The 18107-nt window shown below is 48.4% G+C and overlaps 1 protein-coding gene across 2 annotated transcripts in view; it reads right to left on the bottom strand.

The window, feature by feature from the left end:
• Window positions 1-407: 407 nt before the first annotated feature.
• Window positions 408-18107, bottom strand: part of nkain2 (sodium/potassium transporting ATPase interacting 2) — a 48497-nt gene continuing 30797 nt past the window's right edge. The window contains exons 4-7 of one of the 2 annotated variants that reach the window (XM_040160864.2): window positions 16554-16754; window positions 9395-9455; window positions 4492-4573; window positions 408-3120 (exon numbers count right to left, since the gene is read on the bottom strand). In XM_040160864.2, coding sequence (XP_040016798.1) covers window positions 3111-3120; window positions 4492-4573; window positions 9395-9455; window positions 16554-16754 — 354 coding nt within the window. In that variant the 3' untranslated portion in view covers window positions 408-3110. Of the gene's footprint in view, window positions 3121-4487; window positions 4574-9394; window positions 9456-16553; window positions 16755-18107 lie in introns of those variants that run through there. The other variant, XM_078093743.1, reaches the window with a different exon arrangement.

Raw genomic sequence — 18107 nt, 5'->3', positions numbered from 1 at the left:
TTAAAAAAAAAAGAAGGCTTTGCGGTTCATTGACAAAAAAAGGAAAACCCACCCACAAAGGACAGTTTACACGACTCTTATCTCGCTTCAGTGTCGTTATCAGACAGCGTTTGTGTGATTATTCCTGCCTCGTTATTGCAGCGAGACAATTGCAGATTAAAAGGCTGTCTGTCTCACCGACGAACAGATCGAGGGAGATTACACGAAGGGTTTGCAAGGACCCGTGAGGGTAACTTGTCCTTCTCTCGTGCAAGTCAGTGACAGGAACAGCCGACGCGTTTAATTCGATCAACGGCATCCATCCTGAAAGCCTTTGGCGCCGTTAGAGGGGCAACGGGCCTTTTATTCGGCGAGTCCCCATTTCTGCAGCAGAAATCAAAGGAAGTTGATGAGTCCCTCGTGTGTTATTGACTGAATCTTTATTGACACCATCAAACAAAATTAGGGCTCTCAAGCTGCTAATGTTTAACTCTTTATGTACAGATGTGCATTCCTAGATCTACCGACAAGAAGCTCTATTGACCGTTCCAAAGGCTAAATGTGATCAAACTGCTGTCTTCACAAGTACTTCAAAATAAAATATATAACTGTTGTTATTGCTGTTCATTGATACTCTTTAATGATTCCCTCAATTTCCTCCACTTCTGTTTGTGTTGTGGCTTTGCAGGTTAAGTGTCGTTGGGTTCACCGTGAAACAGAAAAGTCACTCACACACACACACACACACACACACACACACACACACACACACACACGCACACACACACTTATATATATCTGAAATCCCCTCCTATATCCACCAGATTTGCCAGGTTGATATTGGTTCCACAGTACCAGGAGATATTGCCTAGATCGACTCTGTTAAGGGCAAATAATATAATAAAATCACTCATTTCAAATTCTTTCACGACTCATCCAACTTTCTTTTTCAATAACGGCTTCGGTAATGAATATGTGACCCTTTCATATTATTACATCCTGATTTGAATTTTGCAAAAAGACACTTCATCATTCGTCACTTCATTTATTAAAAACAATGTGTGGAGTTGGTTATTAAATTAATATTTTAAAGTTAATTATGTGCTGAAGTGAATGTGAATTTTCAGCCCTGACAGTATTGTTAATGAAAGAATTACAGACTATAGTGCAACTAATTCCCTTTCCTCCCAAACTGCTCCTCCTCTCTCATCTCAGAACACACTGTACAATAAGAAGGAATAAAACATAGTATCCCACTTGTCCACAACATCATACATTAGTAGTCAACTAGAAAAAACAGTAAACACGGCCACATGTGATTAAAAAACGTCTAGAAGGTCAAAGTTACATTTCATCCTTTTACAGAGTCTCCTTTACTCTGGAAACATTTCAGACTGTTATTTATAGAAAATCACAAAGTTCACATTTAGAGACTTTTTGAGAGTTGAGGCGCATTCAACAACAAACAGTTCCCAGTTTAAGTAGCTAGTTAGTCACACGCAGCATGAGATTAAATACGCAACAGTTTGGAAACACCTCATGCAAACACACAAAAGTTGTTTCTGTCCTCCGGAGGAACCGAGGAGCCTCTCAACGTAAACCACAGTTCTGTTATAAAACATGGACGGCTGAGGGGGCGGGGGGGGGGGATCAATGCAGTCAGCGGGTTCCACCGAGAAATGTTCCCCGCTTGATGGAGAAGGCCTCAGACTTTTGGTCCAGTGATTGCAACGCAGACGCAACGCGATCGGTTACGTTTCCACAAGGAATCTGTGTTTTTTTTTCTGAGCGGAATAAAAGGAAAAACCTGCTGGTCGCCTCGAACGTAAATTGAGTGATTTCTTTTTGCTTCTATTTGCAACATCCTCTGCATTCTTCTTGCGAGTCTAGTGAGCCTGAGACGGAGTCTTTTTGGTCCCAGTCGCTACGGTGAAGAGAGGGAGCTGCTAAGACTCCCTCTGGGGTCACTTCCACTTCGGTCCTCGTCAGTCTGCAGGCGCTTTCACCGAGCTTTGTCAGTGTAAATTGCCAGGAATCGCAACGTATCAATAAAGAATCCAACTCAGATGCTTCTCTGTTCCCACACAACAAAGGCCGCCATTTTTAAGCTCTGGCGCCTTTTGTGTGGTGAGGAAAAAATGCCGACGATGAGATTGAGGACGATGTGACAGTGACTGTCATTTCTGTGAAAGGGGTCATCCCTCCATGTGAGCGCCGTCCGTGGACGGTTCAGAGATGCCGCTCTTGATAAGGAAGGTTGGATTACTGATTCACAACTTTTTTTTTTATAATTCAGAAAAGGAGGAGAGCAAAGTGGCCTTCTGAAGGTGTGGAGTGTGACCAGGGGAACCTTGCAGGTGGGCTGAAGGTGGGTGGGAAACTGCTTGCCTGACCTCCGTCCCTCCTCTGGGGATGTTTTCACAATAGATTCACAATAGAAATGTTTGTACATCTGTTTTCAGTGTGTGTGTTTGGGCATGCATGTGTGTTCACATGTCACATCCTTTAACATTCATCGTTTCTCATGGAAACAGCAGAATCGGATCTGTGGCGTGCGCTCCAGCACGAGTCCAGTCCGTGACTTGAAGCGAGATCCCGTCTTTGCTGCAGCGAGAACCCAAATGCAAAAAGAAAAAAGTAAGCTCAGAAGAGAGAGAGATGTCTGACATTCCTGCATCGGTGGTCTTGCCAGGAGATGCTTGGTCCGTCTGTCTGTCAGGTACAAAGAGCGAGACGTTCCAGACTGGAACCGGCTCTATTGTGCACACGGCTCGGAGAAGCCGGGCTGTGCGCTAACATTTCTCTGACGCGAGTCCTTCCTCGAATAATACAATAGATCCCTCAGACAAAAAAAAAGCCAACGACGCGGGAATCGTCTGCGCTTTCTGTCCCGCAGTTACCGCGGTGAACCACACGAGGCCAGTGTTTCATCAGCAACAGACCAAACAGACCAGGGGAGCAACCAGACTACTGAAGGGGGCCGGGAGGATGGAGGATGGGGGGGTTGAACCGTAGAATATCTGAGGGTCTTCTGTATCATCTACTTGACTGTGTCGTGGTTGTTGTTCATTAAAAGGCAGTCGGAGTCGTAGAAGCTGGATGTTAAGCGGTGGTTGTTGGTAAGGCAGCTTTTACTTTGACCTGAATGAGGAGAGGAGAGCGTTACACAAAATAGTGACTGCATCTCTTCTATTGTTTCAGCATAGATTTGAAAGTACATGTTTATGGGAACCTCATGAAAGGGAAACTCTTGGAGAGGTAAGTGAGGACAGAGGGGATTAAGAGTTACAGTGTTACCTTTGATTCACTCAACAGCATTAATGTTCAATGAGGACATCAGAAGCGCCTTTTTTTAAGTACCATAAGAGATTATACATTAAAAGACAGCTTAAGAACACCCACATGGCTGCGCTGACTTTGATCATTTTTCCACAAACAAAAACAGGAAGAGCAAAATACAATCTACATTACCACAAAGCGCTCACGCCTACGGCAGCACGTTAACGAGGAGTTTATGGTCACAACTTCTTATCTATTTAATGTTTGAGGTGTTGCAATGATTATGCTCGACTCTCGTTTCAATGCAACAGATGCATTTGGGGGTCGACAGTAGGTTGATCTTTTCTTTTCTCTGCAAAGAAGCTCGCATTCCTAAAACATTCTGGAGGCGGCAGAAGTCGTGGCGTTGTTTTTGTGCGCGTGTGCGCGTGGGCGGTCGGGTGGGTGAGATTTCTATTGGCTGACGACACAGCTGATGCTTCTCTCTTTAAAACACGTTTTACTGATCCGTGTGGCCGGAGTCAATAAACAGTGAGGGGACAACGTTTGTGCAAGTGTGTGTCTGCATTAATGTACAATCACAAAATGTCCATCAGCACATTTGCTGTGTCTAGTTGTTTGTGTGTTTGCATAGCTTGTGTGTGTGTGTGTGTGTGTGAGTTTGCAGCCATTATCGTGGGGGTCGATGATTTATGATGTGTGTTATGACTTCCACAGGGGACATATAAAACTACCGAATGGCCCTTTATTGGCTTTCCTCTTTGTTTAGTCGACTGTTTCATCCATCACTCTGTGTTTACCCCCCTTCCACCCCTCCTCCCCCGTCTCTCTCTTCCTTTCTCCCCAATCTCACGTTCTCTCTCCATCTCTGTCCGTCTGCATCTGTCTCTAATTCGTTCTGGCTCTTTCTCTCTAATAAAAACCATTATTGATCAACTGTCTTCTGTACATCAGCGGTGCCCCATTGTTTTCCTGCTGTTTGCTGCGGGGGTGCGAGACCCTTTCTGTAGCGCTTGCACGGGATGAGGTGGGACGGCGAGATTGATGCACGGGGGTCTGAGCCTGGACTCGGACTCATTTTGCGTTATCCAATAAGAAACAGATACTAACGTGTCCCTCAACAGTGTTTTGGGTGGAAGAAGGTGTGGAGTGTAGTGAAGGAATGATAAGTGGCTTCCTGGTCACCATTTAGCCAGATGTATGTGATAAAACATAGAATAGAACTGTACTCACATGTACATGGGCTGCAGCTGAAGGTGGGAGGTCTTCTGAGGCCCCTGGTAGCCGTACGAGTCGAACCCTCCTATAAAATCAACTGGACAAAAACAAAACCACCGATTAGAGAAAGAGATTAAGAGCTTCTCCCTCCGCAGATGAGTCACGGCTCGAGGCCTCTGACACCTTCTTCTCAACCCAACATCTTGTAGCAGCACCTCCTCCTCTATGGAGAGTTAATGAGGGCTGTGGGCAGGATGAGAAACTCACTCCTCGCCCGTATGCGAAGGGTAGAATGTAATTCTATTTTTAGGAGGAATGAAGTGATGTATTTATGCCTTGAGATTTCTCTTGACTCCTAAATTAAACAGGATGGCTCCGTGGTTTCCGGGGCTGAGGTGCTGAGGCAGAGAGCCGGGACTTTTGAAGAGAGGAAGCCGCCGTATATTTATTTTTCCTTTGATGCTGTAGAAGTCATGAAGGGGTCCTTCCTCGCCTTGATCAGCAGCATACTTTCGTATTTATGGAGTGAGGTGTCACACCACCGGCTGCAATGTGGCCTCGACGTGGAGATGAAAGTTGCTTTAAGGACACGGCAAGAATCCAAACACACTGAGGCCTTTAAACAAAATACTAATCTGTGTGTGTGTAGATGGTATATTTTTTAACATCTTTAAATGTCATTACGATGAATATCGTAAGAATGTTGTGCTGTTTCATGTCACATGAATGCATCGGTGCTCATGGCAGAACAGAAAACATGAAGCTCCAGCCAACCAGTTAGCATAAAGCTATAGTTAGGGCTGGCTCAGGTCAGCCCGGACCAGCCCTTAGTTAAGCTGCTACAGGCTTAGAATGCCGGGGGACTTGTTAGGACACACCGAGCTCCTCTCTCACGCTCTCCTTCTACCATAATCCACGTTTTATTAATGCACATGACTAATTCAGCTTCTTTCCGGGAGTTTTTTGTGCTTTCTCCCCTATCAGGTCTCCGTAGATCGTGGTTCCTTATGGACCCTGGTCCTGACACCTGCCGTGGCCCTGCTGACGCCTGCTGCTGCCACCATCATCATCATCATCATCATTATTTTAGATATGAATCATATTACTGTACTCGTAAACCAACATTACCCTCTCCTAAAGTCTCTGTGCTCTCCCTCCCCACAGGCTTCTGTGGATGGTGGTTCTATGTGATGGTGGTTCTATGTGATGGTGGTTCTATGTGATGGTGGTTCTATCTGATGGTGGTTCTATCTGATGGTGGCTCTATGTGATGGTGGCTCTATGTGATGGTGGTTCTATCTGATGGTGGTTCTATGTGATGGTGGTTCTATCTGATGGTGGCTCTATGTGATGGTGGCTCTATGTGATGGTGGTTCTATGTGATGGTGGTTCTATGTGATGGTGGTTCTATGTGATGGTGGCTGTATGTGATGGTGGTTCTATGTGATGGTGGTTCTATGTGATAGTGGTTCTATGTGATGGTGGTTCTATCTGATGGTGGTTCTATGTGATGGTGGTTCTATCTGATGGTGGCTCTATGTGATGGTGGCTCTATGTGATGGTGGGTCTATGTGATGGTGGGTCTATGTGATGGTGGTTCTATGTGATGGTGGTTCTATGTGATGGTGGTCCTATCTGATGGTGGTTCTATGTGATGGTGGTTCTATGTGATGGTGGCTCTATGTGATGGTGGTTCTATGTGATGGTGGTTCTATCTGATGGTGGCTCTATGTGATGGTGGCTCTATGTGATGGTGGTTCTATGTGATGGTGGTTCTATCTGATGGTGGCTCTATGTGATGGTGGTTCTATGTAATGGTGGTTCTATCTGATGGTGGTTCTATGTGATGGTGGTTCTATGTGATGGTGGTTCTATCTGATGGTGGTTCTATGTGATGGTGGCTCTATGTGATGGTGGCTCTATGTGATGGTGGTTCTATCTGATGGTGGCTCTATGTGATGGTGGTTCTATGTGATGGTGGTTCTATGTGATGGTGGTTCTATGTGATGGTGGTTCTATGTGATGGTGGTTCTATCTGATGGTGGTTCTATGTGACGGTGGTTCTATGTGGTGGTGGTTCTATGTGATGGTGGTGGTCCCTGCAGTGGTCCTGCTGTGCGTCTGGTTTACTACTCACAGTTACTTGAATCATCTCTGTCATATAGTCTCATGTATTATACGTTGTTCATTCTGTCCTCATGACGTCATTGTAGTCGTCCATCAGGAGACGGATCCTCCTCTGACGTTCTCACTGAGGTTTCTTCCCTTTTTTCCCTCTTGTAAGGGTTTTTTCATTGTTTGGGGGGTGTTTCCTGTGCTGATGGAGGGTTTTGGGACAGAGGATGTCGTATGTGTACAGACTGTAAAGCCCTCTGAGGCTAATTTGTAATTTGCGATTTTGGGCTCCACAAAATAAAATGAATTGAATTGAATTGAACAAAGCTGCACTTTTAAGGTCAACGTATCGTCCTCATGTTCTTCTTTTTTTAGTCGGCTGCAATTCAAAATGACACAATTGAGAGTTTTCACGCCTCTCCCTTAATCCTCTCAATGCATTCATGTGAAATCGTGATCACACCACACGGCGGGCGATCGCCTTTGTCTCGGCACCGTTGTATTTCCCGATCGTCCGCTCCGTCGTGGTTGTTCAGTCAGATGAGCGGCTCCCTCTTCCTGTGCGGATCCTCTCGTTTGCCGAAGGGCCCGGCGTGATCGCTAAGGGTCTCCTGCTGACGCGCGCCGCCGCCAAATAGTCCCAGCAGAGGTCCTCCAACGCTTGACCCTTTGACCCGAGGGGAAATTGAGCCTCTAACCTTGTCAGCGTGCTGCCCGTCAGGCTGCAGCAGTTCAATTTTTAAATCCAGATATGTTATTCATTCGGCCCCTTCGATGAGCAGGAAAAATTCTGCCCAGAAGCCCAAAAAATGCGGTTTGCCTTTTTTTTGGTCACATTATCTTTAATGATCGTGGTGCATTGTGTATTTTCCGGCTGTGGGTGTTAACTAGTTGCCCCCAAAGGCCCGTTTGCATGAGGATTGTAATCTTTGGGTTTGTGTGTGTCGTTCATGAGTGTGTCTGTGACAATAATCTGACACACTGAAGGGGCTCCTGCACGGACTAATCTCCTACGCACACATGCACGGAATAATTACCAGTAATTAGCTTTCTCGGCAAATCTTCATCGGTCCTCGGTGAGTATTAGCTTCTTCACCCGAGGCACGTTTCCCTACAAAGCTCCCTGATTATTGTTTAGTCTCCCAGAATGCATCACCGCCCCGGCGCCTTCCCACGGCCTCCACCTCGGCAACACACAACGATTACAAAGAATCCCGAAATTACTCCGGAGGAAATTCTCATCTCGTCGCGCGGAAACGATGGAGGCGACGTGGCGCTGTGACCGCGCACATATTCATTTCGGCTTAATCGTGGGCTGAGACCTCGATTTGAATCCCCGAATCCTTCCGATAACCTTCGTCCCTTGAGAAGAAGTGTAAAAAAAAAAAAATGATTTTGTGCGACAGTGTTAGCGGCAGTTTGTCTCTCCCTTTGTGTCTTCTGCAGTCCGGAAGCTGTAAGAAAAGCCTGTCGGTGTGAGCGTGTGTGATTGTGTTCCTCCAGCTCACAAAGTGGCCCAACAGATGGTTGCGGTGGAATATGTGAATATGTTCCTTTGCGACACTAAATAACAAGAGAGAATTTTAGTTTTCCTGTCATTGCTTATTCAAATTTGGTAAAAAAACAAAAACAAACAGAAGCCACAGTGAGCAACTCCGTTATACTTCCACCATCCGTGCTCCGAAGCGCTGCAGCTGATCCCGCCTGCATTCATCACCTGTCAATATTTACGTTGTGGCAAACAGCGGCTCGTCTCAGTGTGGAATGAGACATGCGCCATCCGCCCGCAGCTGCGTCTACTTTAACGGAATACCTGAACCGATGGGCTCAGATAAATGGGCTCATTAACGCGGATGCTCACGGGCGCGCACTGCATTAAGCATGTGACAATTGCGAAATTAACATGTTGATTTGCCTCATTTTCCTCATCGGATGCTGGGATTACACTTCAAAATTCAATTCACCATCTCAACGGTGGCCGATGCTGCATCGTACTGCAGGAGGTGCACACGTCCCAATCGACACGGCTGAGCGGGTTTAGTTTGATTCTGTTGCTCGGCGATGGCGGTGGGGATGGGGGCCGATGGGGGGGATGGAATGCGTGGTGGCGACGTGCCGTGTGAATGAAAGACAACGTTCGTGGACTATGAAACTCCTCCACAGTCCCTTGACCTCCCTCCTTTTCCCCCGCGCGCCGCTTTCAACGGGCGAGTCTGGCTGCAGCAGCCGCAGGCCGCAGATTCCGTCCGAGTGTCCGCGAAGGCCCTTCGGTCCGAAGACGGCTTCACTCAAACGTGCAGCTCGGTAGTGAAGAGATTCACGCCGGGAAGGAAGGATGGAATCATGAAAACGATGCGATCGTAGCTTAGCAACCGAAAAAGTAAGCACAGCGAGTCTGCAAACGTAGTAAGAGAGATACTTGACATTTAAAGAGATGGATGGCCACTGGTGTTATTTGACCTGTTATATATATAAAACCGAAAACACAAGAGCGTAAGTGTAAGGAATGGATTAAACAGAGTCTGTACGCTACCGTCAGCTGCACACGGTAGCACGTCCTGCTAATTGGCTAATTAGCCTGCTTAACCCTGTGCTATTTCCAAGACCAAGGAGTAATTCATACGCTATTTTCCCAAAAGCACATTGGATTTTATCTGTTTCCTCTGCTCGGATCACAAACTGATTATAAACTGAATATCGCTGTTAAACCTGCTTTCTTTTAGGCTTCTGCTGGAACACGTGCACGTGCATGTGTGTGTGCGTGTGCACGTGTGTGTGTGTGTGTGTGTGGCCGTGCACTTACAGCTGTCCTCCTCCTCTGAGATGAGCTTCACCACGTAGCAGGCGTAGATAAACCCCATCAGCTGGAGAAAAAGAGAGTAGCGGGAAACGTTGTTATTTGACAGGTGGACAGACGGGTGGACAGACGGGTGGACAGACGGGTGGACAGACGGGTGGACAGACGGGTGGACGGATAACAGGCAACCGATGCACAATTAACAAATAGTTTGAACAGACAAGGAAAATAGGTGCTGGGTTAAGTGGAGCGGAACAGCTCTTTGGTGTGTAGCTTCAAAACACAGCGTTTTAATCAGGGGAACAACACACTCACACACTCACACACACACACTCACACTCACTCACACACACACACTCACACTCACACACACACACACACTCACACACACACACTCACACTCACACACACACACTCACACTCACACACACACACACACTCACACACACACACTCACACACTCACACACACACTCACACACACACACTCACACACTCACACACACACACACACACACTCACACACACACACTCACACACTCACACACACACACACACACTCACACTCACACTCACACACACATTCACACACTCGTCAATGATCACCTAAAACCCTGAAAACACAACTGCCACAGACAAAAGGTCTGTCGTGACGTCTCCATCGCGGCCCTGCGGGTAAGAGCTTGTGCGGCGTCGCCGTCACGATGTCAGAAGTCGATTCGCTCGCTCGCAGGCGCCGCCCTCGCTAACGGGGCTTTGTTGTGCCGCCGGTAACTAAACACAGAGGTGCGTCCCGCGTTGTTCCCTCCCTCCCTCCCTCTCTCTCTCTCTCTCTCTCTCTCGCCTCCGATTGAAGGCGCTCAATCGACGGCAGAACAACGGCAGCTGCAGCTTGAAGAATAAAGGCGCTGCAACGGTTGTTGTTGTTGTTGTTTTGTTGGTGTTTGTGCAGTGTTTAGAGGGTGATAACAGAGGAGCTTTTAGTGCTCTGATCCCCTCTCCCATTGGCTGTTTGTTTCCAAGGCAACCTGTGGGGGGGGGGGCTGATGGGTGTGAAGATGCGGTACGGCGCGATCGATGTGAGGTCGGCCATTCGGTGACCTTTTTACCCCCCGACGCCAGAGGAGGGAAGAGGGACGCGAGATGGATGTCGATGTGTTTTCCTAAAGGCGTTAAACTAACACGTTACCTGTGTTATTGGAATATTGGGGCCTCGTTGTTCAAAACTCAAGACTACACACACACGCACACACACACACACACACGCACACACACGCACACACGGAGCCACGCCGATGCACGAGGAGCCGCAAATGTGAGCAACGACGTTTGAGATTCAGCGTGTACCTCAAGGTCTTGACCTCATTTAGTCTAAATAATGTTCATCTCCCAGAGCTCCTCTCTCCTCCCACCTTTTCTCCCACTCTCTCCCTCTCTTCCTACTTCCTGTTCCCTCTCTCTCTCCCTGAGCCACCTCCATTTCCTCCATTTCCTCCTCCTTCTTTCTCCCTTAAACCAACACCAAACAGCGGCGGGGCGCGATGCTGAGAGCGTCTGCATGAGGTCAACGGCGAGGAGAAATCCGGATCACGCAGGAGGTTTTGCGACGGTCAGAGGTGGCAAAGTCTCTCCGGCGGGCAGCGGTTTGGCGGGATGAATATGACCTCACGTCCACCGTCGGCTCAAGCGAGTCACTGCCAGGATTCACTTAGAGGACACTTTAAATGTCACACAGTCAGAAAAACGTTTGAAAGACTTTCAGAGGTTTGTGGAGGTTGTTTTCCTCCGCCGCGCGCCGTGAGAGCCAAACCGCGGCCCGTCCTGCCGTCCGCTGCCTCATTGCCTCCGAAAATGACTTTTGGACGCAGTTGAGTCGGAGTGAAAAAGAGAGAGAGAGAGAGAGAGAGACGGCGCGCTGCGGAGAACATGTGATCAGCCGTGACCGAGCGCGTCGCCCCGCACATCAATATCCGGTTAATATTCTGGGTGCTCCAGCATTCCGTTTTGCCGTTGCTGCATGTAAACATAATATCCTGTCGACAAAAGGCCCGATTCCATCTTCGCCCGACGTGAAGGAACCCAAATAAGATCGGTGGGGCACCAATATTAGCCGGAGGTGCTGAAACGTGAGCAGTATCTTGTTTCTTGTTGCAGCTGTGGGTCTGAGTTGCTTATTTGGACTATTCTGCTGCTCTTAATATATAAATATTATATGTATATGTATATTATTTTTGAGTTGAGCTGAAAAGTTCTCCATGAAACAGATTGCGAGATGTTGTTGGATGAGGTATTAGGACGAAAAACAGCTGGCGACACCGTGAACTGACTTCAGGGGTAATTTCATGTATTTATTTTGTCGGCAGTAATATTTCACCCAGAGTGACTGAAGCAGTGAAGCTCGCGGCATTCAGATGAATCTGTTTTCTCAAAGTGCAACAACAAAGTAACTCGGAGGGAAATGAGAAGTTCACCAAAGATACTGAATAAGGGAATCGTTCCCAATCCGATGTCACGTCATAATACAATTCATCCCATTATCAACATGTCACTATTCATGAAGAGATTTAAAATCTAATTTGGGGTTATCCTGGAGGAATAAATAAACCCTTATTAGCAGCTTCCATCGTCACGCAGCCTTTTCTGGTTTTAAACCATTTTTGAGGATCTAATGAATTGATAACAACTGATAATGCTCACAGTCGGTTTGTGACAATCAAAAGAAAGGCATCTTATTTCTTGAGAATATTACATTTCTTAATGGGTCTTTTTTTTTAGCCTCTGTCCTTCACTTGTAATTGCACTGAATGAAAGTGGGTTTCTCACTCGACACCGGTTCCCTTTCTCTCCCTCCATCTCGTCTTTGGATCGAGGTTACCTAGTTACCGCGGCAACACCGAAGGGTGTTCGGTTTGACAAGTGGAAATGGAAATGGCACCACTTAAGCACGGAAAGGATCCCCGCCCCGACCGGCCTGACAAGCAACAAATTGTACAACTTCACCAATTCACCTCACGGAGGCTTGTAAGAAACTGCTGCGGCGAGGCCGGGACGCGGGGCGGCTTTATTCACGTCTTTAAAAATCATCAACCGCGTAGTCAGTTGAGCGACGGTGAGTCAGCGAAGCCCAGCGGCCGGCGTCTCGGGGCAGAACTGCGTAGCGGCGCTTCCCCTCCAGAACAAGCGTCTGCAACGATAACGACTCCAAAGTCCTGCACGGCGGATGGAAAATGCACTTCCACAAATCCCCTTTTAAACCGTCTTGATGATCATTGATAATGGCGCTTGACATCGAAGGTCGAACCATCACTTGGATCACGGAGGTGTGAATCAAACAGCTGTGGAGACATTTCGAAATCCAAATCCAAACCGCCAACGTGAAGACTGGGCACGGTCAGATAAACTACATTCTCTCCTACGACAATAAAGTCTCAACCGCTTCCCTGAGCGGAGAACCTGGTGACACCTGGACGTGTTCGGAGGAGCCGGCGGAGGAATTAGTCGAATGAACAGCCGTTGTTCGATTAGGAAGAACGTAAAGCGCGCGTTCCGCTTTGAGTCCAGAACCACCAGAAGGAGGGAGGCCATGTTGCGTCTCGCCCAAAGCAACTGAAGTGGAAAGTGCTGACGCCACTGCACCACCCCCCCGACCCCTCAACCTTCACACCGTTTATGAGGATTCTTAATCGGCGCCTTAATCTCATTTCTCTATTATGAAAAGGTATTCATCTCCGATGAGAGAATCGGCGGCGTGTTTCCACAGCAGATAAACGGCGGCGGCGAGAAGGTGTCGCAGGCGTCGGGTGAAATGTGTTCTGTGCTGAAGACGCCCACTTTGGCTGTGAATGTGAATTACATTTTGTGAGCCAGTGAAAGACGCACGAATAAACACCTGCGATAAATAATGATGTCCAATCACTTCGCTCTTAAATGTGTAAAAAACGAATGAATCACCAGCAAACTCCAGTATCAACACCATCCCCCTCCGCCCCTCATTTTAGCTCTTCTATTTACCGCCACTTCTTTAGAGCTTTTCTTGGATTGATTCAGGAAGTTCTTACGTGTCTTAATCTGAAAGAAAGCGAGGTTTAAAATATTCAGCAAATGTGGGATTAGTGCTGCAGAGCGCAGCCGACGCTTCGGCTGAGTGACTTTCGGTTTTTTTCGTACTGTTCTTTCTCTGGATGTGTGAATAACAACAGCTATGAAAAGCAATCTGGTCCCAGTGCTGCTCCCAGTACAACGTGACGTCACTCCATGAAAATGAGAGTAAGAGCAACACTTCATGAGCTAACCAGTCAATTTATTTCCTATTTGCAGAAAACCGGAAAAACCACAAACCGTTTCAGTCATTTGATTCAGTTAGTAATCATATTACAATGTTTCAGAATCAACTGAACGCTGAACTGAACTGAACGTGTAAAGTATGTAGGTTGTGGTCATTGAAAAAACATCTGGACCATCGATCCCTGAAGAAAGGAAAGACGGAAAGTCACTGAATGTCTACGAACTCTTGGGTCAACTTTGGCTCCCTGTTTTCAACACCGAGCGGCCGAGTTCATCCTCAGCTTTGCTGAGTGATGTTTGCCTGCCGACTCGCTGTGCAATGCATCATCGAACTGATCCGCGTCTCAGATCCGAGCCTCGTGTAACATTAAAGAAACCTCACATTCATCTGTTTGCAGTGAGGAGCTGCCTGCACCGCGTTGTCTTACCAGTCCTATTAGTTCGCTCTGGTTGAAGTCGTGCCAATCCCTGAAAGGACTCGCAGGCACGTACTCCGGACCACTGAGCCAGCAGGAACGCTCACCTCAGGGGGCTTTTTTCTTGTTGCAAACTGTAATTGAATTATCGTTCTGTGCAGTTAGCAGGTAGAATGAAGCTGAAAGCGAAGCCGCGATCACAGAGTCACGCCGCTGCTTAGATTTCACCGAGGACCCTCGGATCTCCCCGGAGAAGCCCGCCGCTGGTCTCCAGCCCAGATCCTCAAACTGCGCACGAATCAGGAAGACACTTCCGGTGGGTTTTGCAGTTTGGAAGCTCATCAGCCGGTTAACTCCTCAAAAAGAACACAGCTGTTTTGCTCCGACAGTCGGGGAACAAACAAATCGGCGCGTAGCATCACAACAGCTGAAGAAATAAACAGATGAGCTGACGCGGTAATACCTGCGCTTTTACCTGAGTCAGTAAAAGCAGTCCGTCACGCCGCCAACCGGCCACCGGACAGCCGAAAGGCCTCAGTGGCTCCCACACTGCAATTAAAGACTAAAGGCCCGGTTCCACCGCTGCTCCCAACTGGCCTGTTGGGACGGGGGCCTATATGGGACGGGCCTTTACTGGGATGCCTAAAATAAAGGCACTGTGTATCTTAAAGATGAAGCGACGCGCCACCGCTCCGCTCTCGCCTCCTGACCAACACGGACTAAGGCGTCTGATTTGGAATTGGCTCTTAATACGACCGTTGGTTACCTGATTCTTTCTATTCTTCTTGCAATCCAAAAGGGCCTTAATTAAAAAAAAAAGAAATCCAAAAGAAGGCCGATTCACCTGTCACCAACGTTCTCATTATCGGCAGGTAGCAGTTAACCAATCGGCTGCCAGTAAACATGCAAACACCCTGTCGGCTCAGAGCCCGGCTGCATCTACCCGCCCAGTGGGCTGGTTGAACGTACAGTACGCCGTTAAGGACCCGGACGCCGTTTCCACCAATTACAGTAAAGCAGCCGGCCGGCCGGCCGCTGAGTGTGCGCCCGTGGAGCATGACAGTGTTTCCACACACCAATTACCGCGAGACAGCGGCACGGCCGCGCGGCGGCTCGGCACTCAGCCACACTATAAGCACCACTATCGATTGAGTGCATGAGGAGAGGGAGAGGGGGAGAGGGAGGGGGGGAGGAGGGGGAGGGAGACGGCGGGTGAAGCTGTGACTATTCTGCTCTTTCAGGCCAATGGGAGCGCCGGTTTGTTTGGCGCTCGTAACGAGAGGCGACAGGCTTCCCTCACTCCCGCCCTTTTATTCCGCTCCGCGCCGTCTCCTCCGATCCTGCTAATTATGGCGGTTTGACAGCGCGAGAGGGAGGAAGGAATACGGCGGCGAACGTTCTCCCCGGAGCGGCTGATCCCGCCCGGGCTGCGTTAGGAGGGTGAGAACTTATTAACTTAATGGAGCCCGAATGCTTTTATTCAACCGCAGAATTGCACCAATCCCCCGAAGTTCCCTCGAGTCAACAGATAAATAAGTTGGCCCCGCGCGGCCGTGATACACTTTAGAATGCATTAAACAAAATGTGCTGGTCGCTGTAACTTTACGGAAAACCAATTTAAAAATGGCAAAAGATCAAAGCGCGGCACACACACACACACCTCATTTAGAGCTAATAAGAGCCGCACAGCCGTGATGGTTAAGTGATTTTTCTTGAAACATTGAGAATATCAACATCAATGTGAAGATGAAATCTCTCGTAATATTTTCTTTCCTTTTCGCTCCGATCTCGACCTCAAGCCCCGCCCGCCCCTCGCCGCTTTCACCAGCGCTAACAAGCCAAGCGGACTGAACCCACGGCACCAAACGGCGGCCCGGAACCGAGGGCCCGCGGCCGGCTTCCTGCAGCAGGCGGATGTTTCCTCTGCGAGTCGTTGGACGACTGGAAGAGCGAAAATTGAGTTTGCACTTGCTGACGAGCTCGAGTCGTGAAAATGAAAACCAGCATTGTTTCCTGCCTGCAGATTGTGTTTTTACAGTAGTTTCATAGCTGTTTAAAGTCAGCAACGCAGTGCTGGAGACACTATTTGTTGAGCCTTATTGAAGACAACAAACAATTAGTATCTTGATGCATTCTGGTAAAAAGTCCCGCCTGATGTCAGATGATTAAATAGAAATCTTTAAATGTACATTTTGGAAGGTTGATTATAAAACAAGACCCTTCAAACTCAAACTTCAAACTCTTTGGATGCTGAAATTCGCTACTACCCCGTGAGCACTTGACATGGACGAAGCCGAGCTGCCCCCCTGCTGTTAGCCCTCATGCTCCAGGTACAAACGCAGAGTAACAGAAACAAGGTCAATTAACTCTAATGTTACATTTACAGCTGCTGCATATTTATAGTGGAGCGAGCCAGAGACACGCGACTACTTCACCTTGCAGTACTTGTTCAGCTGGAGTACTTACGGCCAGGAGTATCTGCAGCGAGGAGTGGGCCACCTCTATGAACTGGAAGTCCATCAGGCAGCCGGATATAGAAATGTAGCGGTGGTCCTCGGGCGCCCAGGAGGGAGGAGGGGTGACGGGCGTCACCCGGCACCCCGGCCCGTTCTCCATCCACCAGGAGCGATGCATGGACAGGTTGAACGTCAGCACCAGGTCGGAGTCCTGCGGGGGCGGAAGAGGAGGAAGAGTCGAGTCACGTTCGGGGGGAATGAGCGAGAGCAGAGCGGGCGGACCCGCGGCGAGGCAGCCGGGGCGCGTTCTAACCGCATTTAAATGCAAAGAGAACCGTTCGTCGAGCGGCGTCCTGGGAGATACGCGGCTGGGACGCAGGACGAGAGCGGGTAAAAATAGATCTGTAGTTCCAGTGATCTGGGATCGCTCAGCTTAGATGTGAATCGTGCACAGGCGAGGTTATGATAAGAGGGGGCTGACGGGGGGGTGGGGGAGGGAAAATGGAGTAGGTCCATCGGTGAAATGAGAAGCGATAGTTTAAGGGACTGTTTAAGGTGGAGCTTCTCCTTCAGGCAGCGTGTCGCCCGCAGCAGACGGCAATGTGGCTCCAAACAGACACCGGAGGGAACGTGATGTCATTTTTATAAAGAGACCTACGGTGGAGAATGTCTCCTAAAGGCCTGCAATTATATTCCCATCAGCTCCAGGCAGGCTTCTCGCCACACGGAGACGTGGTTTTCTCTTTGTTCAGCTTTGTCCACCATCAGTCCGCCACTGGCAGAGACGACTTAACTACGACAACCAGAATCTGCTTACAGCAGCACACTCTGACCAAGAAGGTCTCTGGTTGTTTTTCGGTCCTGCTTCCCGGCAGCAGAGACCAGACGTAGACTGCAGTCTGCAGACCCCGTGCCTTCTGAAATGAATCAGCTATGGCGGCCGCGTCGGCTTAAATAATGAAAATATTAACGCACCCACTTAGAGACGTGGATCACCTCGCCGCACCGACACACACCGACGCAGAGACACGCGCAAACAAATACACGCACACGTGCTTTTTAGTGCTGCTCTGCTTTGCCATTAGTCTAATGAAAAGCCTTCGCGCTCTTTAAAAGCATCCTGAAAACAAAAACTGACTAATTCCATTTGCTAATTCCCTTTTCGCGGTGATACATGATGTTGTGTTTTTTTTACTGAGATGTAAAGACTAATTGTATTCCCTACTGTCATATACCAAAACCAATTCATCGTGGTTCCCATTAAATGTGGCCTCAGTGGTTTTCATGCTGTTTTTCTGCGCTTCAGATCAACATGGCGAGCCGGCGCCTTGCAGCTAACAGCGCTAACGGCGCTAACGGCGCACACGGTGGCTTTGCAGCAGGTTGAGTGCTCCGCTGTATCTTTACATGGCAAACATTCATGTTGTGATGGTCAAACGGAGCTTCTTCTTAGTCTCTTTCCTCCCACCACATCTCTGCTTGACTCTCGTCCCTTCCTTCCACATCGCTCCCTTAATATCGAACCGTTCGCCTCACTTTTTATTCACACAATGGTGTCTCTTTT

The sequence above is a fragment of the Gasterosteus aculeatus genome, chromosome 18 (genome assembly GCF_964276395.1).
Source record: "Gasterosteus aculeatus chromosome 18, fGasAcu3.hap1.1, whole genome shotgun sequence".
In the NCBI taxonomy this organism is placed as follows: domain Eukaryota; kingdom Metazoa; phylum Chordata; class Actinopteri; order Perciformes; family Gasterosteidae; genus Gasterosteus; species Gasterosteus aculeatus.
This window is presented reverse-complemented; position numbering and strand designations above follow the sequence as displayed.